This window comes from Hirundo rustica, chromosome 3, assembly GCF_015227805.2.
Source record: "Hirundo rustica isolate bHirRus1 chromosome 3, bHirRus1.pri.v3, whole genome shotgun sequence".
NCBI classification, from domain to species: Eukaryota; Metazoa; Chordata; class Aves; order Passeriformes; family Hirundinidae; genus Hirundo; species Hirundo rustica.
Genome location: NC_053452.1, coordinates 15,334,555 through 15,362,155, shown reverse-complemented (window position 1 = coordinate 15,362,155; position 27,601 = coordinate 15,334,555). Strand labels below are relative to the sequence as shown.

The following is a 27,601-nucleotide window of genomic DNA, read 5'->3' as shown; positions in this document are numbered from 1 at the left end:
ATCAGATGTTCTGGAGTGGACTTTAAGAAAATTTCCTATTTCTCACCCCACGGTCCTATGAACTTCTAGAAGAGAGTGGTATAGTTAGAGCCGAGGAAGTATTTCAGTTCTTCCTTAATTCAGATGTCCCTGCCCATCATTTATGTTTCCTCTTTGGAGAAACTGGCAAGTCCCATAGCTTTCTTCCTTAAGTCCCTTTGAAAACTTTACCGTTCCCCTTCACATTAAAAAAAATTCCAATCTAATAACTTCATCTGGCTTTTAAAAATATGTGTGCATAAATATATGTGTGTGCTTGCAAAACCATACTGCAAAAGAGACATTTCAACAGAGGTTCATTAAGTGAAAGGAAAACTATGCAAAGAAATAAACACTGCATGCAAAAATATTCGTAACAGAATTGCAGATGTTCTAGACAAAGAGCTTCAAGACATAGCTATTAGAAAGTATTAACTCTGAAGTAATGCCAGCATATAAACAAAACATAAGTTTCAGCTGTTCCAATCAATTGTTTTATTTAAAGACAAGTTTAGCTAACAGATTAAATCAAACAAATCAGTAAATCACAAAGTACTTACTGAGTTATTCAAGACAGACATAGGATGTTGATACTGCTCACGGGGAAAAAAAAAAGGGTTTTGAAGAAACCTTCTGTACTAATTTATCAACTGAAAGTCCCAAGAATTGTTTGATGAGAGAAAATGATCTGCAGCTTATGAAGCAGGCATGCCTGTGAATGAAGATTTGGTCTTAATAACTGTAAGTGAGCAGAAAGGTTTCTCACATTGCTGTCACCATTGTGTTTGCAGGAATTTTTCAGTAAATAATACAGTTGTATCACCTACATTATAAAGAGCTGTGATACACGCTTGATGTTCAACAAAACATCACACAACAGACTGTTGTAGTCAGGTCCTTGCCAGCCACACATAAAAGCAGATTGAACACTGCAACTTGCAGCAATTAGCTTGATTAATTATATTCAGAAAGACAATTCATCTCCCAGAGGCTCCATGTGCCGTGGTAGCACATGGAATCCATTGGCTGGCTGCAGCAGCAGGACTGACACTGCTGCAATGCACTGGGGGAGCTGCGAGTGTGGCAGCACTTTGAAGCTTTATCAGGGCAGGGTGCCTGCTCTGGGCTCTCACACTGAGAGAGGAAGGTCACACCCTGAGTCAATTTGCTTTTCTTTCCCTCGGCTCTCAGGAATCACACACAAAAGAAATAGAATGCATTATTTCATGCTTTCTGAATGGAAATTGTATGAGCCAAGTTTGTAAAACACACGGTACTTCAGTCATCAAAATGCACCAAAGAAAGTGGTTAACAAGATCTTCCGGCTTAGCACAGCTCCGCAGTGATAAAGGGACTGAACGACTCTTGCTCCCTTTCACGGGAGAACAGAAGCTCTGAGACACAATACAAGGATTTCTATTATTCAAGGCTACTGAGAATCAGTGATTGTAACATACCCAGCCTTTTTCAGCCACCCCAAATGCAGAAAAATGCATTACAGCCACGTGACAGTACAGTTAAGGGTCACCAGCTCAGCGACAACCTCTTGTTCCACCTGGATGAAACAATCCCCTTTTAATGTAATCTTAATGTTTATTTAGTGTGCTGGAAGGCTCTGAGAAGGAACAGTGGAATGCACAGAGTATGAGAAGAACCAAGCATTGCTCCATGCGAAGACCCTTCCTAAGAAAAGAGGTTGACACAAAGAGCTGTAACTGCAAGGGAAGTATTTCTCCAACAACAAATCACTGCCCAAATTTGGGTGTGACTTTGCTCAGCAACAGTTTGATGCTGTCTAATGTTATGCAAAGGGATGGTTTAGAAACATTACTGTCCTAACATGACATGAGCAACTTACAAGGAATAAAGAAAGGCAGCATGCTGTGAAAAAACATTGGTACTGTGATATATGTCCTAAAGTTAATTCATGTTAAAAGATGTAAAATGTAATTCAACCTATATAAGTTTCGTTTCTAATTCAGTATGCTAAGAGTCAACTCAGATGAAACCAGCCCAAAGAAGGGTACAAGAATTTCTTTTGCCTGAAAAGACATGGGAGGGACACGAGAAACCATGATTAGAATTACCAGAAGAAGGGACACGAGGATGCCTCTGCCGGGAATTGTTAAGGGGAGAACAAAGACAATGGAAAAAAGAGATGAGAGCCCGGAGAACCAGATGATTACATCAGATTGATATCTCATCCGTCTCCTCCTGAAATTAACATCTTCATGCCACACCTGGACTCAACCATTAACGGCATTGTTCTCTCCACCTGCCCTATTCAGAATCCCAGAACTGGAACATGAATGTCTAATGAGGCTGCCTCAGAAGGAGGATCCTCGATGTCCTGAGTTTCTCTCAGCGATCCAGTGTATAAAAAGAGACTGCTCCAAGCCAGAAATGTGAACCTGGGGGGTAACATACTAGCTAAGTGTGTTGCCACGTTCACCCAGCGCTGATCCCGGGCTCGACGCTGTCCTTTTAATTGTGGCTGTCCGAGATTGTCATTCTGTCTCTCAATAAAATTCCAAAATTTTGATTTATCGAATTTGGTCCATCGTATTTATTACAATCTGGTGACCCTGACATGATTGGAGTGATACCGGGACCCCCGGACCCCCGTCTCTGACCAGGAGGCGCCCTGCTGAATTCAGCGGCCTGGTGGAGCCGGTAGAGGCCGGGTGGAACCGATCAACCACACAACGGACTTAAAAACAAAAAGCCACACTTAAAAGGGAGATAGACGAGGTCAGAGCTCTCGGGGAACTCGGGGAGGTCTGAGGAACAGAACCTCCGGAGCCGTGGCGGAAAAGATCTACTTGTAAAAATCTACGTGCACGAAGAATCCACGCAGGAAAAGAATCGTAAGTATTGCGTGGTTGAGTGGGGGTGACCGAGCGTGGAGTGAGACGTGATTTTATCATGAAGCGAGTGGGACCCCAAAACCGCAGTTCCACTTCCCCACGAGGGGTGTGGTCAGTTGCAGGGGAAGCAAAAGTTTTGGGAGTAAACACACACCTCACACGTCAAGCCCAGAAACGCGGGGGAGTTTCGGAAGGGGGATCGGTCACAGGAAGGCTGAAAGGGAAGGTTACATCCTCAAAAGAGTTCCGGAACTGGTAAACTTTTCAGCTTAGGACCAGGAACAGTCCAAGGGAGAGAGAGAAAGGAAGGGAAAAGAGAGCTTGTAAGCACCAGGGAAAACCCCGAAAAGGAGCGATCACCCTTAAAGGGCCAGTAACTGGTGGACCCATAACATGAGACAAGGAAAAAGTAAAACTAGAGAAAATGTCTCAGGGAAATCCAAAAAGGGAACCGTTAAAGGGATCCCTGAAATCCCAATTGAAAGTCCTTTGGGATGGATGTTAGAACATTAGGACGAGTGCCCTCTAAGAAAAAGGAGGTCCAAGAAACAGATGATACACTACTGTATGGAGATATGGGGAGGAGTAGAAGTACGGGACCACGTAACATAGCCTATCTTTGGGACATTTGAAGGATGGATTTGCACGGCACTAGTAAAGTATGTAAAGGAGGGGGGAAATAAAGAAGAACAGGAATATGCGCGGATCTGGGAAAGGATCGATGCTAGACTTTTGCCCGTGAAATTAAAGGGTCCAACATTCCCCTCGGGGGATAAGTGGGAACCTTTAGATAACCTTCCTCCGCCTTATGTAGTGCCCTCTCCCCCTCCCCTTCCAGATCAGGGAAACCCCCAAGACCCCGTAGGATTAAGGTATCCCTCGGGGCAAGGGATCCCTGGCCCCTCACCTCTTCCATCTGCCCCTTCCCCAGAGTCACAGGCGGTGGCTCCATTCCCTCCGGTTGGGCTCCCTCCTCCATTAGAACCCGTGCCAGCTCCCCGACCTTCAGGGGGGTTAACCCAAGTTCCACAGACCCCTGCCCCACTCCTTGACACCCAGCCGCTTGAACTAGATTTGGCGGCGTTCCTCAGCCCCGCAAGTCTGGCACCACCGGTTCCATTAGAGGCTAAGGATAACCCACCCGCTAAGAGGACTAGAAGGCAGCTAAAAAGATTGAATGAGGCAGAGAGTGAAGGGGAAGGCGAGAGAGCTAACCTCTTTCCCTTACGGGAAGTGCAGACCGCCCCAGAATTATCGGGTACGTAAATGTCCCGATTAATAACAGCGACGTAAGAGCTTTTAAAAAGGAGATGGGAAAGCTTATGGATGACCCCTTAGGAGTAGCTGAGAGGCTGGATGAGTTCTTGAGAACCAGCATATACTCATATGAGTATCTCACAGCGATTTTGAGGTTCTTGTTCAACACAGAAGAAAGAGAAATGATAAGGCAAGCAGGAATAAGGGAGTGGGAGCACCGGAACCCCCAGAGTACCCCCGGGGATTAGAAATAGCCAAGCCAGGATCCCCGGTGGAACGCCCAAACCGAAGAGGGTAGAAGGAATATGATTGATATGAGGAACATTATAATCCAGGGAATTAGGGAGGTGGTACCTCGGGGACAGAATCTAAGCAAGGTTTTTGGAGAATGTCAAGGGAAAGAGGAAACCCCTACAGAATGGTTAGAAAGGTTAAGGAAAAGTCTCCAAGTATACTCAGGGACGGATCCTGATTCTCCTGTGGGAGAGGTATTGCTAAAAACCCAGTTCACAGCCAAATCATGGGAAGATATACGAAAGAAATTAGAGAAAATCGAGGGGTGGCAGGAGAAAGAATTGCAAGAGTTACTCAGGGAAGCCCAGAAAATATACATGAAGAAGGACGAGGAAAAGCAGAAAATACAAGCTAGGGTACTAGTAGCACCTGTAAGGGAGGCCCAGAACCAAGAACGTCCTCAAGCCTTGGAAAAAACCTTGAGGAAAGAACCCTCGAAGGGACCAATGCCTCCACAAAAAGAGACCCCTGTTAATCAAAGGGAGGGGCCGGAATGCTTTTATTTTAAGAAAAAGGGGCACATGAAAAAAGATTGCAAGGAAAGAATGAGAGATGAAAAGATGTTTCAGGAAGATTAGGGACGTCGGGGGCTCTTCATTTTGGAGTCCTTAACATCAAGGGAGCCCTTGATAACACTAAAAATTGGACCCAAGGGAACAGAAATGGATTTTTTAGTAGACTCTGGGGCTGAGAAAAGTACATTTAGGCAGCTGCCTCCAGGATGCCAGGTAAGCAAGGAATTTATGGTAGTTATAGGGGCTAAGGGAGAACCTTTTAGGGTTCCCATAGTAAAAGATGTAGAAATTAAATCTGAAAATAGAGTCTGTTTAGGGGATATGTTGTTGGTAAAAGAAGCTGATTATAACCTGTAGGGCAGAGATCTAATGGTTGCACTAGGTATTAATTTAATTATAAAGGATTCACGGATAGTAGTCAGTATATATAAACTAACCTGTGAGGATGAGAAGAAAATTAACCCTGAAGTGTGGCATACGGGAAAGGAAGCAGGAAGACTGGACATGAACCACATTTCAATTGAAATTGAAAGGCCTGAAGACCCCATGAGGGTGAAACAGTATCCTATTCCTTTAGAAGGGAGACAAGGACTAAAACCTATCATAGAAGACCTAATAAATAAAGGCATTTTAGAACCTTGTATGTCCAGACATAATACCCCAATATTAGCCATTAAAAAGACAGATGGGAGTTATAGGCTAGTGCAAGATTTAAGAGCAATAAACGAAAGAACAAAAACTCGATTTCCCGTAGTAGCAAACCCATACACACTTCTAAATAGAGTCTCCCCAGAAGATACATGGTACAGTGTAATCGACCTAAAAGATGCATTTTGGACCTGCCCTTTAGCCGAAGGCAGTCGTGACTTCTTTGCATTTCAATGGGAGGACCCTGAAACTAATCATAAGCAGCAACTGAGATGGGCCTCCCTGCCTCAAGGATTTGTGGACTCGCCCAACCTATTTGGACAAGCTTTAGAGCAATTGCTAAGTCAGTTTTCCTCCAGGAAAAGGACAAAAATCCTGCAGTAATTAACAAAAATTTACAGGAACTCCGAAAACGCAGACTAATAGCCCAAACCCTTAGGATTCGCCATTCACAAAATCCAACCAAAGGACAAAGTGCTAATCAAGACGTGGAAGGAAACCCCGTTGTCACCTCACTGGGAAGGACCTTTCCTCGTCCTCCTCACCACTGACACGGCTGTGAGAACAGCAGAAAAAGGCTGGACCCACTCGTCTCGGGTGAAAAGAATTAAACTGCAAAGCAGCTCTCCGCAGTGGAAAATCACCTCAGCTCTGGGAGATTTGAAGTTAAAGATACATCGGGATACCCAATGACCAGCGCTTATCGGATAAGTTGTAACCAAGCAGGGTGTCCCTGCTATCCATTTATTCACTTTAAGTGCGGGTATTGTAAATAGATTTGGGTGACTCATTGTTACAGGGGAGCCAGACCTTAGAGTTTATGTGAAAATTGTTTAGAAGAAGAGAACAGGCTCACAAACCTTTTTCTATACATTGCCACAGAGTCAGGCCTTTTTGAATTGGATTCTCTTGAGTGGTTCCATTACTACACAAACGGGATAAGGGGAGAATTGAATAAAAGGGCAGAACCACTCGTGATTGAGTGTAGGAAAACAGTGAAAGTACCCTGCATAGCTGACCTGCAAGTGAGAACAGTACAAAAGACAGTATGCTCAAAGGAGCACCCACGGGAGCCCGGAAGAATATCCCTGCTGCCAAGAAGATGGTTTACCCCGCTGCTAGTGGCACCCCAACGGGCGAAGGGTTGGGCAGAGGGATACACCTATGGGTAACCCTGGTGATCCTGAGTCTAGCCGTGTACCCCATGAACGGCCTCCCCAAAGAGAAAATGGGGAAAGGAACTAACCCGCAAGCGGTTCAATTAGAGCCTGCCTGGAACCAAGTCACAAAATCCAGAGTACAAGTAGACTGTCCCAAATTGCAAGGGGGAGGGGGCTGCAAATACAATAGCGGGCTCCAGGTAAACAAAACCAATAACCCGATGGCAATGTCTAGGAAAAGGAGAGGGCTAAGTAACTTGCCTCTAATCCCCACTTGTAAAGAATGTAACAAAACAGTGTGGATTGGGGGCAAAAAGGAATCTACTTTTGTGAGATATTTACAAGTAAACAAGTTGTGTTATGATAAGGACAAATTAAAAATGTGCACCCTAAACGGGAAAACATATTGGGTGGGACAGAATAAGAAACTTCAGACAACCTCCTTAAACGAAGGACCCATATTACTGGATTTATTAAGTGACAACGATAAAAGGGTATGTCTAAAATTGGAAAAAATATTCTGTTTTTCTAAGGATGAGAAAGGGTTAGACCCAAAAAATAAAATACACAAAGTAGCCCTAGAACTCAAGAGGCAGGAATTAGAAGCAAAAAGAAAAAGGATGGAACAAGAGAGGACGAGGACACTTAGTGAACAGTATGAACAATTAGAAAGACAGTTTAATGATTGGAGTTTATCCGCCTCTAGCAAAAACCTCTTTTTGGATTTAGTACAAGAGATTGCCATGGAATTAGGACTAACTAATTGTTGGATCTGTGGGGGACTAAAATCAGCTGAAAGATGGCCCGGGAAGGGGGAAAGTTTGGCCCCTGAACAACTCCTAAGGTGGGATAACAAAATCCTAAGAACAATGACTCGGCCAGAGAGATAGCCACTAGATGAAAGAATAATAGGGACCATTTGTATTAGCAGGGAAGGAAATGCATATAGTGAAACAGTAGGCTACACCCCATGCCTATCCACATTAACAGTGAATTCTAACAACAAGTCTAAAATGTGGCAGCCCGAACCACCAAATGGGAACTGGGGAAAAGAAAAAGAGAAAGGATGTAACTAGATAGAGGAAATTGAACTATGCTGGCATAGATTAACAAATGCTAATCCCTACTACTCCCTGACCGACCTTAAGGAATTTTGGGAAAAAACAGAAAATATAAACAATAAATGGAAAGCCCCTAGTGAGATTTACTGGATCTGTGGGAAAAAAGCTTACAGCGAATTACCCCGAGAGTAGAAAAGATCCTGTACCCTGGGGATGATTGGACCTTCTTTCTTCACACTACCCAGAACTGGCAGTAACCTGCTAGGGGCTCCTTTGTATGAGACTCTCAGCCGGAAAAGATGGGAGATAAAAAGGGAACTCCTGCAGGCAGGGAGAAACCAGAAATGGGGAGAGGAAAAATGGCCCGCAGAACGCATAATAGAATATTATAGCCCTGCCACATGGGCTCAAGATGGAAGCTGGGGCTACCGAACCCCAGTATACCTACTGAACCAACTAATTAGGCTGCAAGCTGTAGTAGAAATAGCTTCAAATCACACCTCAGATGCACTAGAACTCTTAGCCCGACAGCACTCACAGACGAGGGCTTTTGTTTACCAAAATAGAATAGCCCTGGACTATCTGTTGGCAGAAGAAGGGGGTGTGTGTGGGAAATTCAATGACTCAGAATGTTGCATAGAAATCAACAACTATAGAGAAACAATTAGAGATTTAGCCGCTGAAATAAAAAAAGTGGCTCATGTCCCTGTTCAAAAATGGAACTCTATACTCCAAGCCTCCTGGTGGGACCAATTGTTTGAGGCAGGAGATTGGTGGAAGAAAGTTGGATTTTTTATTCTGTGTTCAGTAGCTAGGTTAATCTTCTAGCCCTGTTTGATACCCTGTCTCATTAAGTTGATTCATACAGTAGTCCAGGGAATGCAAGTGGCAACACTTCCTATAGACCCTGAGCTGGCCTCAGGAGGACTAAATAAAAATAGTGCTGTTTCAAAAATCATGAAATTAAACGAGAAAAAGAGTAAGGCTGCAGAGATGCTTGCAAAATTTAAAGCCCGAGTACAGGAAGAAAAGGTGGAAAGAACCTATTAGAATGAAGCAACTGAAGGGACACTGCCAGAATAATAAAGTATTTAAGAAGCTTTTTTATCTTGAGAGAAAAAAAGGCTATAACCCAAAACATGAATTAAATAAGTGAAGTTAGAAGGGGGGGGGATTGTGATATATGTCCTAAAGTTAATTCGTGTTAAAAGATGTAAAATGTAATTCAACCTATATAAGTTTCGTTTCTAATTCAGTATGCTAAGAGTCAACTCAGATGAAACCAGCCCAAAGAAGGGTACAAGAATTTCTTTTGCCTGAAAAGACATGGGAGGGACACGAGAAACCATGATTAGAATTACCAGAAGAAGGGACACGAGGATGCCTCTGCCGGGAATTGTTAAGGGGAGAACAAAGACAATGGAAAAAAGAGATGAGAGCCCGGAGAACCAGATGATTACATCAGATTGATATCTCATCCGTCTCCTCCTGAAATTAACATCTTCATGCCACACCTGGACTCAACCATTAACGGCATTGTTCTCTCCACCTGCCCTATTCAGAATCCCAGAACTGGAACATGAATGTCTAATGAGGCTGCCTCAGAAGGAGGATCCTCGATGTCCTGAGTTTCTCTCAGCGATCCAGTGTATAAAAAGAGACTGCTCTAAGCCAGAAATGTGAACTTGGGGGGTGACATACTAGCTAAGTGTGTTGCCGCATTCACCCAGCGCTGATCCCGGGCTCGACGCTGTCCTTTTAATTGTGGCTGTCCGAGATTGTCATTCTGTCTCTCAATAAAATTCCAAAATTTTGATTTATCGAATTTAGTCGATCGTATTTATTATAGTACCAAGTTGTGTTTGCTCTACTAAATTTCACTGTATTTTAAAATGATGTGTCAGAAATTGAGACTGGATAAGGCTGATTTGGCTTAAAAAAAACCATAATAAAGCAAATTGTAATATATGAACTTGGACATTTAAACATGAAAGAACAAAATTAAAGCAGCAAGTGGCCTGAGATCCTTTTCTCTCAAATTTAACTTGAAAATAAATTTTATTTGCAACTAATTTATCAGCAATTTATGCAAGCATCTTGCCATTCTTTGGATTACTAACACTGCTCTAATTTCATTTACAAGCAGATTTTTTCCCTGTGTGTACACACCATAGAGGGTAGATTCAAAGTAGTGCTCAAGGTTTTAGGCATATCCCACTGGCTGAACAGAAATTCCATTTTTTGGCTTCCTTTTGGAGAAGCTGGAAACCCATCCTGGATGGTGCTTCTTAAAGTTGATCCACAACAGAGCTAAAGCCAAACCAGAAGTCTTTTCTGGATTGTGCACTGCAGTACAAATGAAACAGCATTGCTGATCAAGTTCAGTTGTTTCTGTGCCTGTGGTTTTCCATGCAACTGGTTAGGATTTGCCTTTGGTGCTCCACTGTGCTCCAAAGAGCCTCTAAGAACCATTCCTCTCTAACAAATGCCAACAATAACAACTAACAGCAAATCTTATCCTCTGAGCTTGGCACATTTAAGGATACTCTTAGAGTATTTATATATAAAAGTGTCATAGGATAAGATTTTTGAAAATATTGATGGAATATAGAAACATTAATGAGTCTGAGGAACTTTTGAGAAACTCGTCCTAAGCACACAGATGCACTTTTTTTTTTCTTTTTCATCTTTGCTTTTTAAACACAAAGCAGGGGAAAACTTGGCTCTGCAATGTGCAACTGGAGACCAGAATGGGCACCAGAACTGACCCAATTTAGCCTCTCTAGGAGCATAATATCATTGAAATCTTCATGCTGAACCAGATTTGACTAAATTGGTCAAGGAAAACAGTATTAATTAAGAGGGACAGACAGACAACCATGAGATCCTATAAGTCATTGTTGGGAGTTAGATTTGTTTCTTTTTTACTTATAGAATTTTTCCCCATAAGTTGTTAAGAGACAAAGTACTGGGTATTTATGGGTGCTGGACCAAAACAAAGACATGGCCAAAAGTCGGGAGGGTGTTGGGACAGGTAAAGGATAGGGCTGGAGGCAGCTATGCCCTCTTGCTCTTGGCATTGGAGAGAGGATGGCCAGGCTGTTTGCTTGCAGCGAGAGGAGTGCTCTGTCATCACCAAGTCCGATCCTGGGAAATCTACCATCATCTGCTCGTGTGCCCAGGAATTCTGACCTCCTCCTCCTCCCCTGCTGGAACTGGACCAGCCCTGTCCCGCTGTCGCAGCTTCTTCGGCGCTGCCCTTATTGCTACGGTGTGGCCCCACAGCCCCCTGCTCTACTGGGACATCCCACCCCTGCCTGCCTGGGACACCGTGGAGCTTCTGATTTATCTTATCCACCAGCGCGGGATTTTCCACTGTTCCAGCTTGGTGCTCTGAGAGTCCTGCAGGGGCACCTGATCAAACTGCCATGGGTTATGGGAAGCAAAGCCCTTGAGGTTCCTGGTTCTGTTCTGTTGTTAATGCTGTAGCTGTTATTGTTTGTTTTGCCTTGTTATACATACTAGTAAAGAACTGTTATTCCTATCTCCATATCTTTGCTTGAAAACCCCTAATTGCAAAATTATAATAATTTGAAGGGAGGGGGTTTTGAATTCTCCATTCCAAGGGAAGCTCCAGCTTTCCCTGGCAGACACTTGTCTTTCTAAACCAAGACAGTCATACTTGAAAACAGCAAACCAATGAGCCAGTTCAAGAGGCAACTGTACTGAATACTGATTTTCTAAAGCTACCCTATTTACACAACTTCAGTACTCCAACTGAAAAGCCAATATTCAATATGCAAATATTTTTCAGTAGAATGGGAAAATCAAATGTGATCAAGTAACAAATATTAAAACAAAGATAGAGAAGTTTATTGTTCACTGTATCCTCTTTTCAATTTTTTAAACATCTTGAGTGTCAGTAATGTTGACACTTACGTTTTAAAACAATTAATCAATAATAACTAGAAGAATCTTAAAATTCTTAATATATTTTAAACATAAAACCATAAAACCCAAGGAAAAGAGCACGCGTTTCATGCACCTAGTTAAATTTCTGTCTACCTGAAACTGAAATGTGTGCTCTTCCAAATGAGATTTGTCCTGAATGCTCACATTTCCCAGGATCTGTCATCTAAGGGACATGTACGGGTGCTGGGCACTGGGATACTGGAAGGTATGGGATTCACTTTACACTAGTGAGCATCTATTGAGTCAAATCCTCCTGATTTATCAGAGCTCTGGGGAAGAGCTTTGCCTATTGGGGCTGATGAACTTTGGACAAGATGATGTGACATCCAGAGAAAGAAGCAGATACATGGAAAGAACACAACATCTGTCCATAGAAACAGGACTTTGCAAACCATACAGTACATAATTTTAAACCAAAATGGGTAGAAAAATCTCATCTTCCTATTGATGTTATCTTCATTCATTTAATGATCAGTGTGTCTCCATAAAACATGGTCACATTTGCTGTCCTGTGTAGAGGTCATATGTTCAACTATCATTCTTAAAATTGAACTTTTTCCATGGATAACACCCCTGTTTTCTCCACTGCTTGTTTTTATTTGGCAGATGAAGTTTCTGAGCCAAGCCTGTCATTGTCCCTGCTACAACGAATGGCATTAAAATCTCTTGCTTCAATATATGTAAGGAAACATACCCATCACCTGATGTATGCCCTCCAGGACAACTGACCAGGTTTCAGTTCATTGAATTAGTTGTGCCTGACCAAAAATCAGTGTTTATTGTTCCCAAACATGTAATCATCTCACAGTATATAGCAATTGCTGGCTAAGTGGCTTAGTGTTATTGATAAGAACCCACTCTGGTGAGAACAAAGAGGACTGCCAGAATACCGTATAGAAAATAAAAAAAAGCTATTTGCACACAATTTTCAGAAACAGTTTCCAGTGCATGAGAGTAGAGGCTGCTCTGTGGATAGGCTGTCATAATCAAATCCTTAGAAAGGGATTAGAAATGAGCATATTATTCTTGATTTACTATCACTTCATTTATGATTTCCAGTTAATACAGATTCACAAAGCTGTGCCAAAGAAATACTAAAGGCCTGATTGGGCTTTCCTAATTCAAGCAAAACCCATTCTCTAAGTCCTTTTGAAGCCTTTCAGGCTTCTGCCAACTCTTGCAATTTTTATTGCAAGCCTTGCAGTACTCGGTGTTTAGTTTAACGTTTCAGCTCGTGGAGTTCTGCAACACGAGAATCTTTATTTTCAGTTTTAAAAGATGTTTATCACCTACATAACTGAATAGAAAACCTTGCAAATTAGACTTTTTTTAAAGTGTTAAAAATAAAATCCAAAAAGAAGGAAGAACTTAACTGTATCATTTTGCTGAATAACTTCATAAAAAGTGATATTCTTAGACCAAATTCATGATTTCTGAGTCCAAGTGTATACCCAAGGCTCCCCTAAAGTTTGCAACACATATTTTCATTTAACACAAGTCTTGTTCTCACAAAAAATTAATCTGGAGGATTTCTTTCCATGCTTATGAAGGTATGCAAAATGCTGAACCTTCTGTGCAGTGTGGGGGGAGCAAAGGACCTCTCCTACAATCCTCAGCTCCCATGCCAGTGGCCAGGGCTTCCCCCAGGTGTCGGTGGCAAAGTAAGAAGCAGAGGAAACATCTCATTCACCACCTAGCTGGTGCCATTTTTGCAGCAAGTGCTTGATCAGGCAGCCCAGTCCTTAAATTGCCTGATCCAGAATATGCTGCAGGTCGGCGGTGATCCTACAGCTCTCTGAAAATCCTGGATTAAAAAAAAAAAAACAAAACCAAACCAAACCAAACCAAACCAAACCAAAAAAAAAAAAAACAAAAAAACAAACAAACAAACAAAACCAAACAAAAAAACCCCCCAAAACAAACAAACAAACAAACAAACAAAACCAAAAAAACCACCAAAAACCAAAACAAACCCACAAACAAACAAACAAACAAAAAACCAAACAAAAAAAAACCCAAAACCAAAAAACCACAGGGCAGTAAAGTGTCCCTCTTACAAAGGCTGCAAATCTGTACATTTGTCAACACTTAAACAAGACAATGGTTGCTTTATTTCCCTCTTCTTCCCACCTCCTGATTTCCTCTTTTTTCCCTCCTCCTTACCTAATACCTTTTGTTTATTCTATGAGATCTTGGAGGCAGGGACTTTCACATCCTCTGTGTTTACACAGTGCCTTGCATGGAAACTGACAGCTTGAATGCCATTACAATCAAAGGGGGTGTAGGGGGGAGGATTTAAGGCACTAAGGAAAATCAGGCATTCACCTACTATTGATGTTCAATAAGCTCTGAGTACTTTTCTCTCCTTTGAAAAATTTCCATTTTCCAGTGCAATAATTAGGATGTCTGTCATCACCAAAACATCCATTGATAAAATATTTCCAAGCTGGGAAAACCCTCATTTAGAGTCTTCAGCAAAAAGCATTTCTTTCTCAGAAGCACTAAGACCTCCTTCATCTAAAATTATGCACAAGCGTATTCAACATACTTTCTGGAAGTCCCACGTGTATCTTGCATCATATACTGATTTTATTAATATCTGTGAGGAAGCAGAGACTCCGTCAATTAAACACTGTAGGTTTTTTAAAAGAACCTTTCTTATAAATAGAGATTTAAATGACCTTCTTTAAGTATTGCAATCTTTAATTGAATTCAATACTTCTGCAAATGAAGCAAACAATCTCTGACTGATTAGATCATTTGCTTCTATTCTATTTCAGCCATGCGCTGGTTTGCAGTAATATAGGGTTTTTTCATTAGTAATTGCTGTTCAACTGTATATTTTCCTCAGTAACCTGATTAATGCTGGAGAGGTAACCCTTCTTCTTGTGCATTACCATATGTCAAGGTAGTTGACACCACTGCAGAGTTTACATATAAGCAAAAATCAGAAAAAAATTTGTAAAGAACAAAAATTAAAGAGAATGAAGAAGTCAGAGGTAGATTTTTTCATTAGATGGTGGATGCTTTCATCTCCAGTGACATCAAGGTGGAAAGTGATTACTCAGCACCCTGCAGGACAGACCCATGGGACCCCTATGGGCCATGAGCTCAGAAATTATTACATGCAGGTAGAATAAGAACCAGGTATGAATGAAGACAAGAAATTATGTCCCTAAGGCAATTCAGTAGCTTCCTAGGTATATTTTTGCATGAATAGTAGAGCATCCTGCAGACAAATTTCAGCTCTGACTTTGGGAAGTTATCTCTTTAAATCAAATCATGGCCCTGATTTGCACTGTGTTCCAGTGCAGTCCCTGACTAATTAAGTGTATGAAATGACACACAGATATTCTACCAGGCAGGACATTCAGACATAGATGGAGTCAAGAAGTGCCCATTTATATACTCAGAATGCCCCAAGTGCTGCAGTGATGTTACTATGGAATGGTTTCCTCACAAATGTTGCTTTCAGGCTCCTATATAAGAAGTTTCCCATCAGGTTCATGAAGTCCTTGCTCCAGCCAGGCTAAAAGGTGACAGAGGCTGATGAAAATCTTCACCCTTAGAACCTGGTTTGCAGAGATGCTCGGCACCTCTGTGTGCTCCTAGAGCCTGCTGGAAGCTCCTCATTGTGAGGTATCAAAGACCTCATGATATTTTGGCATAGCCACTTCAGCCAAAAAGGGATGAGGAAATGGCACAACTGCCTTGAGGCCACTCAGCCCCAGTGACAGCGAGCTTCTCTAAATAATTGAGTAGATGATAGAGTCAGTAAGGGCCACGTCTTATTTCAGGCACCACAGCCTAGAAACAGAACAGCTTTGGAAGATCTTTTTGCCCTAATTGACTTGTTTTCCCTCTTCAGAGAAACTTACACCTCACCAGAGTTGTTAGCTTATGAAAATTTTCTACCAAAAATATCCCACTGGAACACCTCAAAAAGAAAAGTCTTAATGGCTAAGCATGCAAATAGTGTGCAAATTATACTGGGGAATACTCCCAGAAACTGAGGACACTGGCAAAGCAATTATACCAGCAAATTCCTGCTGCCTACAGCTCATGCAAGGTGCCAACTGAGAAAGGTCCCTGTGACATTTTTCTTCCAAAATTGTGCCTGGGAGTTACATGAGACAGTGGCAGAGGCAAACAGTATGCTGGAGACTGACAGAACAGCTTAAGTCTGTTTAATTTTAATTTAGTAAAATTAATTTAGCCCAAATTAGTCCATACCATGAGGATGTTTTACAGTTTTAGAGACTATCTCCCCTTCAGTAAATTTGATGAAGTCTTAGATTTTGTTGCTGCAAATATTGAGGTCAGACTAGTTGGACAATAGAGTGCAAGATACTATTTAAAACAGAATTAAGAACAAAGAAAATGTATTGCTATTTATCAAAACTCTGTAATTCACTATGATAATTATTAAAATCTGCAATCTGCAAGTCAGAATGTTTTTTTGTTTTTTTTTTTTTAAGGATAATTTTTAACTTAAATGTACTGCTTCAAGTTTGTTAAATAACAATTTTTACTTTTACTTTACTGTAGTTTTTGATCCATAGTACAAAGCATTCAAAGTTACTACAGATAGGAAAGCTGAAGTGTCAAGTTTGATGCCACAATTCATTCTGTGACTTGAGTTTTTACACAGAAAACAGACAACCTGACCTCAGCCTCTGCCTAATCTGCATGTGCTTAATTCTTGAAAAAATGGACCTTATTTAGCACGTCTTGTCTCTCCCTCGTGATGCTTTCTGTGTTTCTTGTCCTATTTCTGGATCTCAGGAGTGTAGCTGTCTGTCATGGCTTGGTGGCATGGTGGGCACACAAACAAGTTATAAACCAAAAGAACATAAGAAAAGCTTTTAGCAGTGTACCTTTTTGTTTGTTTGTTTGGTTGGTTTTTAAAGAAAGAATAAATACAAAAGAACCTTCCCCACCACAGGAATGTCTTGATAAGTTTTAGGTTTTTAAACCACAATGTCTGACTGCTGTTACTTAGGGCATCCACAAGATGAAGGTACTTAATTCACTCACCTGTTTTTCTCCTCCCCTTTCCCAATAGTTAAATTTCCCCACATATTATACAGCAATCCTGACAAAACCTTAAAGCAATTAAATATATCACCAAATTCATGAGATGCAAATAACCTCAACAAACAGTAAACAACAGCCCATGACTTGGAGGCTGAATCTCCCATGGTGCAGAGTGCTCTTAATTCCCTCTGCTGCCACTGCCTCTTATGAGGAGTACTGCCAGAGATGATAATCAATTGTGGGACTAGAGAAAGTGCTAATTCCCTCTTTTCCAACCTCTTGCAACTTTTTGTCTTCACAACTCCTTCCTGTTCCCTCTCAAAACTGTGTCTCTTTCCTCTGTCTCATGGATAAAGCCAGCATTTCATTTCATTATCTCTAATTCCAGATATCCTGCATTCCTACTGAAAGTAATCGATTTAAGCCATCAAAGGAAGAAAGGGTATTTAAAAATATGCACCACTATAAAGACTATGAAAGAGCAATATAACTCAGCACCAGAACAATCTGAACTGGTAAGTTTGTCTAATCTATAAGTAACTCAAAGCCCTTACTTTCCCTCAAAATGCTGATGAACATGACATCCATGAGCCCTTATGATACAGAACATTCAACTGTAGCTCATGCATTTCTTTAACAGGATCAATTTCATCTGCAGAGGGAATGTGACAAAGGAAGCCACGCTCAGAGGTGCAAAGATATTCGCAAAAGGCGAGGAAGCCGACTAACCTGACCAATGGGTTCTTTGGTCGGAGCCTTTCCTCTTCTGGCGGTGCTTGTGGCCAAGGTGGTGGTTGTTTCCATGACTGACGTGGACATCTCCGACTGCATTGCGGTGGCTGTGGACTCGGTTGTCATAGAGGAAGGCACTTCACCAACAAGTCTCACATTTCCTTCTATCACGATGTTGGCATCATTTTCTGCTGCCATATTCAGAACTTTCAAGCCATTGTAGTAAAGACCAGAGAGCTGGCCTTGGAAAGGGTGGCCACGTTCCTTGCCTCCAATTTTTATGGTTGCTTGGCTATTGAAGATTGTGAGCTGACGCCCTGTGAAGATAATATTATATACATGCAAAAATGTTGACTGTGAACGCAGTACTCTACACGAGTGATAACAGATTGTCATGGGGTGAAAAATGAGAGCAATAAACTATAAGAAAAGGACTTGACTCATAATTCATTGCTTTTTTAATGAGGTGTCCATGAAATGCATAAATTTTGAAAGTGTTTGCATTTTTCTTAATTTACAACGTTTTGGGATTTTTATGTTTTTTGCTAAAAGGCCAATCAAATATATTTGCAAATGTGTTTGGCACTACAAGATATACATACACCCCGCCCTTTTACCTGAAAGCAGTGTTAACCTTTTGGTGTGTCTCAAGAATACCGGGTTTTCTAATTCCTTAAGATAACATTTTCTTCAAGTCTGCCAACATTTAAATTATTTTTTTTCCTACACAATGCAGCATAGAGCCTATAGCTTTATGTACAAGTGAGTTTATGTATGTATAGACATATAAAAATATGTATATACACACAGCCAAAGTTTATATACATGCCATCAAGTCACTAGGTCAAGTGAATTTTAAAGAATTTATGCAGTAATCCGTTTTATGTCTATATAAGTGAATATTTACATTTTAAATTAAATGTTTCCTTTAAAATGTTTTATTTTCCTTCAACATACACACTGAAAAGAAACACACGGTTCACACTGAGTATCTCAGAGGCAGATTCAAAAATAGATGTCTGATTGGCTTTCAGCAAGGCTATCAATTAAAATAAAAGATTCTAGATGTAAAAGCGGCTTCAGAAATGATACACATACCGATGGAGAAATCATGGCACATTTCCATTAAACAGAGAAATCCTCAGCAACAGTACCACTCTTAGTAAATAGAATAGTCACTTTAGTGACTATTTGGTTTCTGCTCACAAAAAGCATGCACACAACTTTAAGTTCTGTTTTAATTAGTGTTTGTTCCAAAATCCCCTTAGAAGGTTGCAAACGTTAAAGGGACTTCATTTTGATTGGCAATTCATATTGCCCACTATTTAAGATACCTACAGTTTAAACAAATTTTTTTTTTTCAGGACCATAATGAAGATATCATAACTACAGATATTTTTAGTTAATAATTTAGATGCTGGAACATGTAATATAATCTATGAATGATTTATAATTTTTGGTTAATGTTTGCTATGAGTACCTTCATAGATTGAGTTAGTGGATTATATTTAACAGTCCCTTTAACCTTAAGTTAACAGGGTAAGATTATTAAACAGCTGGTACTTCTAGAAATGTATAGAAATTATTATACAAGGTATGCAAATATTACTCTATATTTTACTTTTTAAAATTTGTTTTAATTTAGTTTTACTGGAATTTATTTTTTATGTTTATTAGTGTTACAATGAAGCACTACTTGGTTATGTTCAAATTATTTTTTTATTTGAAGTTTTAATCAATGTTTTTTACCTTTGTCGAGTAGCCATTCATCAACTACTCGACCAAGTCGATATGGAATTCGCTGTCTAGCAATCGCCAGGCGCTCGTTATCATTGTTTCCTTTAAAGTTTAAAGAGACATTTCATTGGTTAAAATCTGTAAGGTCAAAGGTTAAAAGTTAATACTTAAAGCTTGAGCTATACAGTTGCCACATGATTTTTTGAAATTTGGAATTTTAAAAAGTGCTACCTAGAACATTTCATGGTTCAGACTTTTCATTCATTCATTTATTTTATTTTAGCAAACAAAATTATTCCTATGTTAATTGAAAATTAGAAATCTGCATTTGAGCTAGGTTATTAAACTTATGTTATAGACAGACCCAAAAAAACAAATTTAAACATCATCGAATGGCTTTACAAAAAAATGATAGTTGACCTCAGGGTTTTGTCTTTTTTGATGTTTCTTATTAACTAGTTAAACATGTTCAGGTGAAACAGGTTTAAGTTTTCAAAAGACATCCAATCTCTCACTCCAGGTTAGTCATTTAAAGAAGAAGAACACAACTCTTAATCACCATCTAAGGCACACTTACTTCTTCTGTCTAATAACAGTCCTGCTGTAACTTATTCCTAAGCAGAAAAAACCACACATCTCTTTGCTTCATTTAAATAAAATCCAGACTCAAATACATGGTACACAACAGACCAGGGCGTTCATAGTTTATACATTCTGTTAGGACTCCTTGACAATGTCTTGAAGGAACACCAAGGCTTTGACAAAAGTGAATTGATGAAAGGTAGCCTGGTTCTGAAACATGGAAGTGCTTTAAAATTTAGCAAGAGGCCATCTGTGTTGGGGTTTCATAAATTAAGAGCTAACCAGAACCCACCAATGCAAAGGATAAACTCATCATATTTGCCAACTGTATCTATTCTCAGTCAGTGAAGAGATCTCTTGACTTCTTTAACTAAAACAGTGAGATAAAATAAGGCTGCTACAGTCAGAAAAATAACAGATGAGGAATAATTAGCAAAACAGTTTAAATATTTATTTGTAATTGCAGCTTTTTGTATTTGAGTAGTATAGTTGTGATCCCTTAGAATGCCACTTAGAAACCTACTTAGGAGAATGGCAAGTCTAAATATTTTCTTGAGTGTATAGGCTTTTGGTGGTGGCAGAGTTTTAGACCAACAATATATTTTTCTTGCATTGTGTTGGTTTATATTACTAAAGAATCTGAGAGATAAGAAGAACAAGATGAGTAAAAAGTGGTAATTCATAAATCATGTCCAAATACAAAGTCACTCTTACTGGGTCAAACGTGTGTATTTTCTTTGACTTCAAAACCCACCAAACCAACCAAGAAATCAAGTCCTGTGTCTGCGGTGGAAATGTAAGCACACGCTGCAGTAAACCTACATAGTGCTCAGAAAGATATGTTCTTGAGCTAGAAGAATTCTACTGCCAACTGTCAAACAGAAGTATTACTGAAATTCAGGAGATCAGTGTTTCAGTTTGTCACAAAATTACAAGTCACAGCAGGCTTGCAGGGAAGAATCAGTACAATAGCGCCCCAAAACTGCAAATGAAACCATGGTGGTTTTATGCAGATATTTATTCTGCAGTGCTGAGAACTGCTATTTTCCATGTTTCATGCATCCGTCACTTGGTTTAGCATGGACATCATTCACCATGACAGAAGCTGATCTATTTGCTTTTGAGGAGATGGCCTTTTCCTGTTTGTTCCCTTTCCAATATTGAATCATAAAATGGTTTGGGTTGGAAGACACATTTGAAAATCATCTATTCCCACCCCCTTGCCATGAGTAAAGACACCTTTCACTAGATCAGGTTGCTCAAAGCACATTTGACCTGACCTTGAGCCCTTCCAACGATGGGGCATCCATGACTTCTTTGGACAACCACAGAAAGTGGTTCCACAACTTCTGTGAGTGAATATACTATGCAAACATCTAAGTGTATGTCATATTAAGAAGTACATGAACATATATGCATATATAAAAATAGGTATATTTTGTTTCTATATACATTTCTCTCTGTTCTCAGTGTTTAAATATCTTTTCCATAAAACAGAACTGAAACTGAACAGCAAACATTTTACTGAAACTTTCCCTTTTGTACTTCTCCCCAAAAGTGAAAATTTACAATTAAACACATCGCAACACAACTACTGTGATTATGTGAGAATACAGAAAATTTTAATTTTTTTTTCCTGTTATGATCTTTAAAATGGCTTCTCTCCATCCTGGCTTTCTTACAGCAAACTTCCTGTGACTAAATCAAAATTTGAGAAGTACCAGAAAAAAAACCCATAAGAAATATCCTGTGACTAACACAGGAACAAAAAAACCCCCTTAATTGTATGATTCTACATGTTTCTGTTCTGGATTTGTATCTTCCATCAAAATATGTGTGTATATATGTATATCTAACCAAGTGAACTAATAATTTATATTTTCTGACAGTCAGTTACTTTTAACACAGTTAGCTTTTCAATAAGATGTTTCGACAGTTTTTATTGAGGCTTTAGCAGTTGAGTCACTGAATAAGTAAGAGAACATCCTATTTCTAAAAGATTTCCTTAACTTAAAGTAAATGAATCATGAGTTTTACTTAGTGTTGCATACCTTTTTTTAAATTTATTTTTGGTTATCTATATTTTTTTAAAACAAATGGGGGAGTGGATGAAATTCTTCTTCTACGTGATGTATAAGAAAGGCTAAGTTGTTCAGAAGAAGTCTGTGGGCATAAGGAATGCATTAAGATAATGAAAATAAGTCTCATGGATAGAGATCAGCATTCACTCATCAACTTCATGCATGGTTAGTCACTGGATGCCCTTCATAAACAAATGGTCTCTAGATCCCAAAAGAACCAGGCAGTTATAGCAAAGTGTTCACAACTGCCTATATTTGGAAGGCATTAAACAGTGTTGTTTATTCACCCAGTAGGTGTCAATCAGGAACATGTGGTAAGAGGATCCCCTGCAGCCACCGGACTGGATCCTTAGTGCTATTGCAACTCTGCTGTATTCCATGACTAACATGGGATCTATCCGAGGCAAGGTCCCCTCTCACTGCTCTGCAGCTGCTCCAGAACATCTCTATGGTGATCCTGGAAACTCCTCTGTGAACTAATAGCATAAATTAAATTTTGGCCAGCTTACACATTTCTTTGAATTATTTCATTAAAATGTACAATACGTATGGTTTTTGAGACTATTATAATGTGATTCTATCAATAAATTATGTTTTATACTAGCTGCAGCAGTCCTGCACCACTGGGAGAAAAATTCAAATGAAAAGCAAGGAAATAACAATTTGATTTGTAAAGGTCACACAAAAAATAATTGCTGATTACATTAGCCCATTCCTCATCAGAGGAAAAGTGCACTGTGAAATACATCTCAATTTGACACTATTACATTAGCTTAAATTCTAGTGTATAATATAAATGGAAAGGCTAGGGAGAAATGGTGTGGAATTTATCTGGATTTAGTTTCAAGGAGAGCACATGGATTTAGTAATGATGAAACCAGTAGACACATAACAACTACAAGAAAAAAATTATATGTAGAATTCAAAATAACAGAAATCCCATTAAAAGCAACGAAAGTCGTATTTACTACATAATGAAAAACACACATAATTTCAATAACTGCCTCTTCCCAAACAGCCGTTTTGGGTCATACACTCAGCTACAATGAATCCGCATGGACCCAGTAAAACTGTATGCATTTCCCTCATCTTATAATCTCATCCCCAGTGGAGAAATCATAAATACCACAGATTGCTTTCCTCAGGAGTATTCAGTTCACATTTCTCTACCTTCCTTTATTTATGCTTGTTTTTACCAATATAGTGAACCACAAAGAACTTCTTCAGTAAAAACACTTCCAAGAAGGTTAATAATTTTTTTCATACCCTAAATAAACCCGTGGCTTTGAGACTTTATTCTGTTACGCATCTGAAAGATTAAGTGCTCTGGCAGGCATCCTTTCAATCGTAATTCATACAAAAACCCCGATGTGCCCAAACTTTAATTGTAGACAGCTATGTGACTATCCAGCATTACTCTTCCAGGTTATATGGCAAAGATTTCTTTGATTAAAAAAGCTGGGTGGAAATGATTCACTCAGGATGTGTACCATGACATTGTCTAACCTGATCGAATTCTAGATGGCTTCATTCTTTTGCCAAATAGACAATATTTTGTCACAACGGAGTGTTAATTCCATACTGGCAGAAAGGCTTCAAGGGAATAACAATAATTCCAAAGAATCAAGGTAAGCAGAGAAGAGCAGCAAAGGTCAAATCTTTGAGTCACAGTTAAATCTAGTGTCACAACTGAGAAGAAGCAGTCCAAAAAAACCTTAATCATGCCTTTATACCTATAGGTCAGCTGGGACAAACCAACTATGTGAACTTCACTAATATGTATTTAATCCTCTCCTGATTTATTATATTGTCAGGGCTGAAATGTAATTCTATTTTGCCGCTCTGAAATAAAGGTGTCAGTTATTGATGTGAAATAGCAGCATCCTTGAAAGGGAATACGTAAGAAGGTTGAAATTGTGATTCTGTGAAGAGCAACCTAGACTAGAGACTATTTTCTTTGAAACAAACCCTTTAACAGAATACAAATTCACATTGTTAGTCCTAGTGATTCTGTTAGGGAAATAAATAACAGTGATGAAACCAAGGTCCATCTCTATTTATAAATAACCCTCTCTCCCTCGTTTTGCTCTTCATAATCTTGACACCGCTCCTTTCTGAATCATGACTCCCCTGACATCTGCAAGAGGAAGACAGAAACTCATATCATTCCTCCAGATGCAGTTAGGGATGAAATCTGACTGAAATATTCAGTTGCATGGTATGAGAGGAAGCCACGGCAGCTCTGGATGGGATATGGGGGCAGACAGTCCACAAAACAGTTTCACATGGCCAGAAATGAAATCACCATCTCAGTAATGGCCCATACTAAAGTTCTTTCATGTCATCTATTTTCCATTATTGTACACACATTCTTGAGGCTGGGTTGCATGGGGTAGAGAAGAGATCCAAGATCACCTCAGAAGTCACTGTGTTACTTGGGAGGTCACTGCTCTGACCTGTACTTTTGCTAATTGCTTACAGGCTTGTCTAACCAGTGTTTGATCCAAGTACAGCTCCTCCAAACTTTGAAGAGTCAAGCCTGGCAAGTGTCCTTGGTTTTGAAAGACAGTTGTCTGCTAGGGAAAGCTAGAGCCTCCCTTGGAATGGAGAATGTAAACCCCCTTCCCCGCCAAATAATTACAGTTTTGCAATTGGGGGCTCTCAGGCAAAGATATGGGAATAGCAGTAACACTCCTTTATCAGGAATATGAAAAAAAAAAAAAAAAAAAAAAGGAAATACAAATGTAGTAGTACAAAATACAATCAAGGAAGAAAACAAAAATCCTGGAAAAACCATGACAGAGTCAGGGATACGACCTGGCACCCTGGTGATCAGAGTGTTGGAATGCAGTCCAAAAAAGTCCTCCTGGAGTAACAGATGTGGCTCTGTGGAGTAGAGATGGCCCTGTAGAAAATCCAGTGGTGACAAGACGGTCCCGTCTTCCACCAGGAATCCAGTGGAAAAAAAACAGATACCTTGTGTCCTTCAGTCCCAGTTCTTACCTAGCTAGGAACAGCTGGCTCCTCCCCCACTGTTGGAGCACCTCACATGGGATGATGGAATGTGTCATGTCATTGCTGGGCCCTAATGGCCCATTATCAGAAGATGTCCCCCTGGAGGATGGAGGGGTGGTGAAAGAGATAAGAAACACTGCCCCACCTGGTTTAATGGCTGGGCCATTATCAGAAGGCATCAGCCTCCCTCCCCCCTGGAGTAAGAAGGAGAAAACATCTCCCAAACCCAGCTTTCAACAGATGAAACAGAATACACATTTTTAGATTACATATTCCAAGACAGTCCATACTAAATGGCCATAATATAATATGACCCTTTACACCCTACAGGATCTCCTAAATTCCTTATAATGAATATTAAGCATCCAAAGAGACTATTTGCCCACAGAAATGACTGATAGCAGTCTTCATAGCAGAGTAAAATCTCTCACTAGGAGCTTATAACACTGCTGAAAACAAAGCAAAACTTAGGTTTGCCTTTAAGAGTACAATTACTACATCTGTTGAAAGATGCCCAGTTATCCTACAGACTGTACCAAAACATCTAATATTCACCTGTAAGTTCCTTATTTCATGCTTGCTTATTAAACAAAGCAAATAAAATGTTTACAACTTCCCACAGGAATAAACTGCAAACCCTCATCAGGAGGAGCTGAACCTTCACTTCAAATCAACTACCTTTTGCCCTGCTTTGGTTTTGATTATTTTTCACTGGATTAGTTAGTATTTAAACAAAGAGTGTGCTCTTCCTGACTCTCATTTCCTCACTACAATGCAGTATCTGTCTCAGTCTGTGCAGCGCTGGATGACTTTGTTTGAGAAATTGGTGTATTATATCAAAAACAAGCAAAAGAAGATGAAAAACAACAAGAAGCAGATAAGAAAATATAAGACTTGTCTGATAAATTAAAAGTCATATTTTGTTATCTGGAGTTTTACAAAGATGCTTTGTACTGCCTGTGTAGTATTAAAGGAGCTAATATTATAGGGCTGCTGCTAAAATAGGCAGGGAAATTGATAGAAATTGAAGAAGAATGAATTAAGCATGGTACCACGCCCCACATTACCCCTAGAGTGACATTTTGCAGTTCTCCAAGGTAAAAGGACTCAGAATTGTTTCTAAATCATAATGTCACAGCATTTATGCTTACCTTTTCTATATAAATTTAACCAGAAGTTGACTCTAAGTTGTTTCTTATTCAATAGATTTTCGACAACTGGAAAACGGAGACTGTTTCAAGCCTATTGCATTGAAAATTAACTTGATCTTGAACTGCTACTGAGAGTGTTCTACTGACTTTTGCCCAGGTAGCAATCTGGATGATCTTCATTCATGCTAGAAAAGAGGTGCTATATAGAATGTCTCTTGACAGAAAAAATTCATTATATAAGTGAACAATGGCAAATGGGAAACACTGTGCTCAGCTCTCATTTTAAATTCCCACTGGGCTGTAACTCCATGAATATCCAGTACTCAGGTAGAAACCATAGAGTAGAAAGGACTTTGTAACTGTGTGGTAAGTTTCCTAATTAAGTTTAATCACCACATAAGTTCCAAGATCGGAGTAAGGACAAATTGTCATATCCTTGCATTTAATTGTAGTCAGTGAAAGGACTTTGGAAAATCTGTTTTTCCCATAAGTTATTTGTGGACAATTTGCAACATGAAAAGTTACCTGAAACAATTGAAAAATCTTCTGGATTTAAATCCTGCTCTTGTTATGTGATTGATAAGAGAAAATAGAGTATTGGTTTTCAGTTGTGATCTCCAAATCTGCTGCAATTGGACAGCTTTAGCAAACTGTTCAGGGTACAGATAAAGTCATGCTCATTACATGACCAGATTCACAAACACTCTAAGAAATCGAAAGCACTCAGCATCAGCCTTCATCAACAGCACACAAACTAACTTCACTGCAGTTGTAAATTTTTAAAAAGTCAATTTCACGTTATTTCACAAAACATGAAGATGTTTGAGTTAACCCCTATGTCCCAAAGTCCTGGGACATACAGGTACTTTGCACACTTGCTGCACTTGCCCAGGCTGTATCATCTTGTTCTTCTAGGGACAAGCATAATTACGCACAAGTCAACAGAAACAAAACAGAGGTCATTATTTGGACCATATTTTGCCAAGCAGAAAAACACAAATGTGCCCATATGGACAGAAAATGGCATTTAAGAGATAAAAATCTGTTCTGTGTCAGCAGTGCAGGCAGAAAACCAAACCAAAACAAAAGAAAAAACAACAAATAATCCCTAGCCCTTAGCCAAAACAAGCTCAAGACTTTCAGTTCTGTCTAAAAGTGGCATTTCAATTTGTGTATTTAAGCCTTGCAGACATTTTACTATAAAAGAATAATCTATTTCAAATGGAAGGGTTTAAACTTGCACATATAGGGGGGGTTTAATGCTTTTGGCAAGGCATAGGAACAGAAACTGTAAATAATAGAAACAGATGCTTCCTGAGATAAAAGCAGAGGAGTGCTTTAGGACTGCAGAACTATAATGAGAAGACCACCATGAAAAAGTGTAATGGGTGTGAGTAGAGGTTGAATTTTATCTGTTAAAAACTGAAATAATCTGATTTCCTATTTATAATATCTTAAAAAAAAAAAATCACGA

General features: G+C 39.6%; 1 protein-coding gene across 1 annotated transcript in view; it reads right to left on the bottom strand.

Moving 5' to 3' along the window:
* The window catches only part of NRXN1 (neurexin 1), a 698,461-nt gene that overhangs the window by 87,131 nt on the left and 583,729 nt on the right, over nt 1-27,601 (bottom strand). Inside the window, 2 exon segments of the mRNA XM_058420099.1 lie at nt 17,559-17,878; nt 19,311-19,400. Of these exon segments, the coding sequence (XP_058276082.1) occupies nt 17,559-17,878; nt 19,311-19,400 (410 nt within the window).